Source organism: Artemia franciscana, unplaced genomic scaffold (assembly GCF_032884065.1).
Source record: "Artemia franciscana unplaced genomic scaffold, ASM3288406v1 Scaffold_1282, whole genome shotgun sequence".
Taxonomy (NCBI): Eukaryota; Metazoa; Arthropoda; class Branchiopoda; order Anostraca; family Artemiidae; genus Artemia; species Artemia franciscana.
This window is the reverse complement of record NW_027062781.1, coordinates 20,692-29,066: the sequence shown is the minus strand read 5'-3', so window position 1 is coordinate 29,066 and position 8,375 is coordinate 20,692. Positions and strand designations below refer to the sequence as shown.

At 37.1% G+C, this 8,375-nt stretch overlaps 1 protein-coding gene and 2 non-coding genes across 3 annotated transcripts; all 3 read left to right on the top strand.

The window, feature by feature from the left end:
- Positions 1–1,691: 1,691 nt before the first annotated feature.
- On the top strand, positions 1,692–1,803 carry LOC136042429 (U5 spliceosomal RNA). Its single transcript, XR_010621299.1, has one exon. It is a non-coding gene; the product is annotated as a U5 spliceosomal RNA (small nuclear RNA).
- A 2,946-nt stretch (positions 1,804–4,749) lies between these two features.
- On the top strand, positions 4,750–4,937 carry LOC136042437 (U2 spliceosomal RNA). The gene has a single exon (XR_010621307.1). It is a non-coding gene; the product is annotated as a U2 spliceosomal RNA (small nuclear RNA).
- Positions 4,938–7,219: 2,282 nt separating this feature from the next.
- Positions 7,220–7,816, top strand: LOC136042424 (uncharacterized). Its single transcript, XM_065727399.1, has one exon. It carries the CDS (start codon positions 7,220–7,222, stop codon positions 7,814–7,816), a length of 597 nt encoding a protein of 198 aa, XP_065583471.1.
- Positions 7,817–8,375: the final 559 nt, after the last annotated feature.

Here is an 8,375-nt window from a genome sequence, read left to right as displayed (position 1 = left end):
ACTTTATCAGGGACATACTTTATGGAAATGGGTATCTTCTTTTATTTATTAATAATACAATTAACCGTAGAGTGAAAAGACACTCCCATAAAATCAACGATAATTTACCATGTGAGATTCCCGATAAGCCCCAACACATAATTTACCTCCCATATATCCCAAAAATCACTAGAAATCTTAAAAAAGTATGCACACAAAACAATCTATATGTTTTATTTACCAATAATTTGAAAATCATAAATCTCCTAAATTCTGGTAAAGATAAGACTCCAGTTACTCGCCAAAGAGGTGTCTATCAAATACCATGCGACTGTGGCAAATTCTATGTAGGGAGAACCCACCAGAATTTCGAGAAATGCCTACAACAACATAAAGATGATATCACCAAAGCTCTAAATTCTAATATTGCTTCTATTTCTTTTGAATCTGCTTTAAGCAGCCATGTTTTCGAAAATCCTAGCCACAAAATACTTTTTAAAGAATCCGCCATTAGGCATAAAGCGAGTAGTTCGAGAAGCAATTGAAATCAGACTTAAGATTAATAATAATATTTCCTTAAATAGGGATTTAGGAGAATATTCACTTAATGCTCTATACACAAATTTAATTAAAAATGACCTTACGAAATATTATGAAAAACCAATGGATATTGACACAGAGCCTGTCACAAATAGAGCTATAAGATCAACTGCGAAAAAAGCTAGGCTGGCAATAAAAACGTGTTTTTAAGTCATTTTCTTTCAGTTCAATGAATTGCCTCGTTTCATAGCAATTTATTTATCAGTCCTTGTTGAACTTCGCCGAGGTAAGGATGCTGGGGCCATTTTGAAAAACTGTTTATTTCAGTTTTATTGATTTTATTCTCTTGTAAGTTGTTTTTTCTTATTTGTATTGCTGAGGACAGCCCTTGGACATAGGACCGAAATATTGGCATAGGGCCACTATCATAACTTATAGTACTTGCCCCGAGGGCTGGAGAGGGGGGGGGGGGGTATCAAACCCAAAACCATAGTTATTTTATATTTAGAATGTTAATTGATCGAATTTTGATTGGAAGCATTAGGGGGAAAATGACATAAAGTAGGGAGGGTAGTTGCCACTCTTGAGCTTTAAAAAGCGAACCAGAACTTTCGATTTGAAGTTGAACAAACCTTCTAAACTGATTGAATTCCTGATGCATTTTGTTTTTGAAAATACTTCGTAATTATCAAATACTGATTTTTAAATTTAACTAGGAATCGAATCAAATTGCTGAAATTTAAATTAAGTCACAAAGGCTAGTCTTAAAAAGTGAAATGCCCTTGGTCATCACACATTTCATCAAGTCAATTGCGTTGGCAACATATCAGACTAAGAATTTCTTCTCTACCGCTAAGCTTCTTGGAATATTTTAATAGGGGGGCCCTTTGGCTACAGCAATTGATCGACCATTCAGCTACATTACAATTATCTTTGGGCCTGATTACTGAATATTTATGTTAATTTCTGCAGATGTAGTTTTAGTAGTATGTCATTAAAGTTGCCCATGAATTGCTGTTCATTGAATATGTTTTCGCAACATATGATTTTTTGGCCCGTATTTACTTGATTGAACATTGAATTTCTTATTGCTTTCGAACCTTGTTAAAAAAAAACACGAGGATTTACTAGGATTTATTTCTATATACCCAAGTCAACCTTAGCAATTTTCATAGCTTTGACCTCTCCTCATATCGAGTTAATCTTTCGCCTCTTACTAAAGATTGCCGTGGGGAGGGGCACTTGATGAGTCTTAACAAATTTTTGAATGCTGAAAGGCAGACTAGTCTACACTATTGTTGTATGTTTTAATGTTTCAAGATTACTTATCTAGATATTATTCATATATTATCTTACTTATCAAGATATTAGGGTTGTCAGACAAGTAACCCTGGAAAATGCAAGATAATTGAAGTCATTTATGAACAAAAATCCAATCTTTTCAAAAATATAAAACAAATTGTGAACTTATGGGCAAATAGTAAAAAGGGACTGTAATTGTGAAATATGGCAAAACTTCCAAAGGTGTCTAAATAAGCTATACTTACAGCGAAGTAGACGTGATTACTATTGTTAGTCGCCTAGTTGCCTAAAGCCCTTCAGTTGAACAAGTGGCTGGCTAGATGTTTGTTGTTATCTTTTGCAGGTGACATCCAGGGAAGCTACTTTTCAGCGGGTAAGGGATGCTCCAAGGCACTCTTGGTTTGGTGCAATAGTGTGCCAAGTCCTAGGCGCTCTTGAGTCCCGAATCTCTTAGGGCCCTCATTCCTCCCTCGTCTAGGAACCGTATTTCCATTCCAGTTTAGGGGATTCCTCTAAAATGAGGAGTTTTGAGATCTTACAGGGGCAAATCCTTTCATTTGGGGATTCCATTGGTTTCTAGATACAATACTCAGTCTGGCGGGAGAACACGATTCAAGAGACGATTCTCTGTGTGAAGAGAAAAGAGAATCAACAGGCGATTCTCCATGTGAAGGGAGACCAAGAAACGGGTCTGTGAGGAAGGAGAAACCTGGAGCCTAAATGCAAATATAACACAAAATCCTTGTGATTTACCGCCTCAAAGTTTTATATTCGTTGATACATTCGGGGAGTCTGAATTATTGTATTCTAACAGCTAAACTAATGATTCCTCGGTCTGAAATGACTGAAATACATTCTACAACATATTTTGGCACAAGGAATGTATGTGGTCAGGACTGGCCCTTTTTTCTTTTGCAGGCCTTCCTCCAGAACCGTCCTAAATTTTACACAAGTCTATTTTGCCTCCAGAGGGAGAAGACTTTGTGATGGGCCAATGGGCCTGTACGAAATTGGAACGGAAACGATTCTTGTATTTATTTCTTAAGCCCTTAGATGGTGTAAAAGCGATTCAAGTCCCAGCTACATTTAGTCCTCTTTTGTTTCGTCTTAAAAAGTAACTATTTCTGGATTTATTATCCTTAGAGCATAGCCACGTAATTTATTTAGGCTAAAAAGTAAAAGGCAAAGCATTGCTCAACAAATCTGAACAAAACTAACTGAAATCCATACACACTATTACTGCAAAAAGCAATTGATCTTCTGCCCTTGAAAAATCAAAAGATACCACCATCTTGGAATGCAACTTTCCTCGTACTACGTTGTTTCTACTAAGTCCTTGTAGCTCGACTCCATCTTATAGGACTTTTTTTTTCATTTCTTTTGCTTTTTTACAGCGGCGTAATTTCGTCAAAATCCAAACTTGAAGGGGATGGAGGAGCAAAGATGGAACCCTTTGTCCAAAATAAAGTGAAAATAGCAGTAAAAACTAAAAAGAAGCCATTTGGTACCACAGAGACACTATTTAGTACTCTAAAAGAACTATAAATTTACTTTTTTTAAAAAATGTGTCTGTAGATCCTTAAATTTATAGGTTTATATTAGTTTAGACTAAATTTTGGAAGAAACTAAATTTCAGAAGGGGGAGGGGAATGAGGTTTGGGGGAGGGACAGTTGCATCTTCCAGCTCCATAACAGATTACGCCCCTACTTTTCTATGGTTTCGAACCTTAGAGTTGTTTAATAAGCTTTGATCAAATTCTCCTATAAAACTGCAATTCTACTTGAGGGCCATCTATTCTTCAAGACAGTCTTCTGGGCTACATAGTTAGTAAGAAGATGGAATTGTAGAATTACTCAAGTAAATGACAAATGAAAAGGACAAATACTTATACAATAGAGCAAGCAATCATTTATCTGATAAAGTTTCACTGTTTCGTGTCTGTGCATCTTTCTTAGGTGATTGAAAATTCAGCTTTTGTTTCCATATTTGAAGCAAATTTAATAATATCTTAATAAAACTTGCATTGTTACCATCTAGCATATATGGAAAACCAGTGGCTTTATCAGGAAGGAAATTTTCTCTACAAGATTTCTTTCCTGCATTCCTCCTCTGAGATTCAAAAAAAATCTCTTCGTGGTATTATCATTGAAAAAGGGCTTGTTTTTTTTGCTTTGTATTTTTGTTAACGAAATTGAAAAGACAACGAGATTCCAGTGCCTGGAATCTGGAGAATACTCTTTCGCCCCCTCTCCCCTTCCCCTTGGGCTGTGTTTTTTCAAATCTATTTTGAGGAAGGAATACAAAAAAAAAAAAATAAAACCCATCGGAAACTTGTTTAAAGCATTGCCCTACGTTTTAATGAGTCGGACAAACAGATCGGAGATTAGCACATTGGGTCCAGCCTTGTCCCCTAGTTTCCATGAATTGGCGCATTTGATCAATACCAGTGGTGTCGACTGGTGTATTGACAATTTTTATTGCAAATGTTGGTGTTTTTTGGGGTATTTTTGTAAAAGAAAGTAAAAAAAAAACAAAAGAATTGTTCTCTCTGGATTTCGAAAAAAAACTTTTCTCTGTCCCCCGCCCCCTTAATTGCCGTGAATTAACGTTATTCATCAATGCTGGTTCCGATCATTGTTAGCTAAAGGGCCAAGAGAATATATCTCTGGTTTAAGGTGTTATCTTTTCTGATTTTGGCTTTTTGAGTGACAATTTTGTCCAAGTCTTGATTGGAAAATTTTCCGTTTACTATTAGAATTTTGAGATAAACTTTGATATAATGGGAAATGTTTCGTACTGTTTACAAAAATCTAAAGACAAAGTGATAAGTTAATTGAATGTTATTTGGGAATTGCAACCGAAATAAATTTTGTGACAAACTTTGTTACTTGTATTCTTTTAATTGCTTTGACATTCCTTATTGAATTATCGCTTCTCCGCCTTTTGGCTAAGATCAAAGTGTAGTATCTGTTCTTATCAGCTTAATATCTGATACGGCCTCTACATGGGCCCAGAATATTAAACTGATTTTTGAAACCAGAGGGATGTCGGGGCTTGCTCCGTTCCCTTTACGCGTTGGCCCGGTATTGCAGTACTTCCGGGCAGGGTTGCCACCTGTAGCACTATAGTGCTAATTGTAGCACTATTTTTGCCTATGTAGCACCGTAGCACGATCAGGGTAAAATGTAGCACTATTTCGAAAAGTCTGGAAAAATGTAGCACCTTAGTGCTACAATTTTCGGGAAAAAAAATATTAAGACTAGTGTCAGCAAGTGAGGTGATTTAAAAAGACTGGAGGATGATCTTCTGCTGAGCTTTCTAGTTTGATAAGTTCTCTTAAGTGGGAATTTCAACTTCTGTTGAAGCAACTTGATTTTTCCTCAGGAAAAGAAAACTCGCTTGGCGCCAATTTCAAATTGTGCTTGAGGTGTGGATTTTAATGGAGATAGACAGGTGAGACTTACTGACAGCTTACTGCAATAATTTAAGTTTTGTTGGTTAAAGAAATGGTAAAAAAAAAATCATGATACAAGAGCATCCGAGTGAAGTGTACAGGCGAATTTAGGTACAAGAGGGTGACCTTAGGATTAGGTTAGCGCCTTTTAGCCATTTTAGGACCATACTTACGAATACTTACTTGCTAAAAACAATTCTTTGATCTTCCGTAATTTTCTTGTATACTTTCTCTCTTGATCAGATTGTAGCCGGAGTCCATGTCTATCTTTTGGTATGTCAAATGTTTTTTGCCCTGCTTTTATTTTTGAGCTAAGCAATGGAGAATTCCATTTTGTGTCCAGATGAAGATGAAAGGTCAGTGCCTGCCATTTATCCTGTTCAAAACTGTATTTTCACGGTTTCAATCATATTTTTTTACTTCCTAATCAAATTTTAGCCCTTCTGACCTGTTTAAAACTGCTGTGGTCACAAACTCAATTAAATTATTTGTTTTTTTAAGTAGCAGAATTGCTTTTTCTATGTCTATTTTACTCTGAAAGAGTTCAGATGTGCTCTAACTGGACTGTAACAATCATAGAAGGGAATTTATAACACTGAAATAAAATAATAAGTAAATAAATTACCGATCTAACTGTCTGGTTCAAGAAAATGTCACAAAATGTTCGTTCAACAGGTTTAGATGATACCTTGACACATTACCATATATTTCCTCAAATCCTTTGTCTGGGCTATACAAATCACAAAAAGTGGCTTGAACCACTGTCTGTTTCCATTTGAAGTGGAAATCAGTGTTTTCTTTTATGGTTTGAAGATTGTTTTATGTTTTCATTGGTTTTCATTCAAACATTTGTGGAAGCGTGCTTCCCTCAGAGCAACTAAACTAGACAAAAGACTATAAACCAGGTAAGAATGAGGTAGCGGGTAGGCTACTATCAAAGTGTCAAGTCAACATTTGGTGACATTTCTACATATTACTAATGAGATCAGAAATTTATTTCGTAAGTTCTGTTGCTGTTACTAATGCCACCTAGAAACGGGTGCCAAAGTTGTTATTAAGGCTTCTGTAATTTTTACATGGTTCTAAGGTTTTGTTTCAAACTAAAAATTCCCAGTATATTAATATTTAACAAACAAATGCTGCATATGTTGTGGTAGGCCTACAAACCTGGAGACCCTGTCTATCAATCTCAATCTAAATAACAAAAAGCTGTTCTTTTAATTTTGATCCCATTAATTTTCAGCCATTGATAAATGGTTGTTCAAATGTGTTTTTTTCTTTTTTTGCAGCCATGAAACAAAGTACATTGACTCAGATCCTAGCCAAGAAGAACAAGAATAAATCCGATTCGTCTTCTGATTCTGAATCAGTTGTAAAACTCGACAGTTCCCCTTCCTCTTCTGAATCATCTGATGATGAAGAAACCTCCGAATCTAGCTCAACTGATAATCAAGAAGCGAGAAAACGCAAGAGTAGTCTGAAGCCAAACAAACAGAGTACTAACTAGAAGAAGCCGAAAATATCCAACAAGCCCAGAAAAATCAAAAACCGAAATAAATTCTGTGATAAGTGGAAAATGGATCCTGAACTAGGTGGGTTTATTAGTAAATATGATATGAACAGTCAGCATGCTCATTGTAATTTATGCAAGAAAGATATTCGAGGAAGTATCTACAATGTCAAAAGACATGTCAAGTCTAGATTTCACAAGCAAAACGTGCAGGCTATGAAATGCACAGTGCCTGTTGACCAGTTTGTGCAAACACCGGAAGTGCAGAAGAAGCAGCTTTTTGACGATTCAGTTAAAGATGCTGAGTTACGCCTGGCAGGTTGGGTTGCTAAAGAGGATATTTCTATAAGAAAACTGACTCATTGCTACAAGTCATTTTTTGGGTCTTGTTGACGTGCACGACGCGTCGAGTGCCGGCCAGAAGAACCTGATTATGAAATGTCTTTCGGACCGTGGTATACCTATACAAAATTTAATGGGTATAGGCTTCGATAATGCTAGTGTGAATACTGGGTCTGTGAAAGGACTAGGGGTGCTGCTTAAAGAGGAAGTACCAAATTTGTTCATTCTTGGTTGTACAAGTCACTCGCTCGCGTTATGCGCAACATACACCGCCAAAAAGCTACCAGAGGGTTTGGAAGTATTCATTCACGACATTGTAAACTATATTGCAAGCAGCCCAAAGCGCCAGGACGAGTTGAAAAAGTGTCAAGAATTTGCACGTGTAGAGAGCCACCGACTACTTCTAGTGGCAAATACAAGATGGCTATCATTGGAAGCCTCTGTCAAGAGAATCCTAGAACAGTGGAGTGCACTGATGCGGTTCTTCGCAAGCCACGGAGAAGGTGATGCAGCAGGAGATAAATCTTCGAAAGAAAAGGCAAGTCGGATTTTGGCTTGTATGAAGGACTCAAAGATTAAAGGTTACCTGTACTTTATTGCCTTTGTCCTTGAAAAGGTAAACGAACTTAATATAGAATTCCAGAGCAGTAAACTTGCATTCATAGGCTCTTGCAGAGTTCCAGAGTGACTTATCTTGCTCTTTTGAGATGCTTTGTGACAAAACAAGCAATAGCAATCGCAGGAGATCCATTCAGGGTCAAACTAATTCCATCAAATTTCCTAAAACTGGATGAGCTCAAGCTTGGGCCGAACACCCTGAACTATATCGCTACATCGTCTAGCGCAGGTCAGCTGAATAGGCAGCAAGTGCAAACAATCCATACAAACTGTTTGAGCTTTCTCGTCGAAATGTGCTTGCAGGTATCAACAAGAATTGATTACAAAGATGAAACATTGGTGAACCTTCGTTGTATAGATCCCACCGTGGCCGTTTCTGGAAAAGTGGATACTATTGTTCCACTCATGATCCGTTTCCCGAACCTGCTTGGTGACAGCGAAGGTGAAAGTGACACTCTACGGGATAAGCTGGAAGTTCAGTGGACTAAGCTGGCCGACAGTAAAGAGGATCTCTCGAAATTAGAACCCAGCGATGATCCTGGAATCTTTTGGAAGCAGCTGAGTGACGTCAAGGACTGCATATCTAGGCCAGTATATTTGGAAATTTCCAAGTTCATGTTGACATTGTG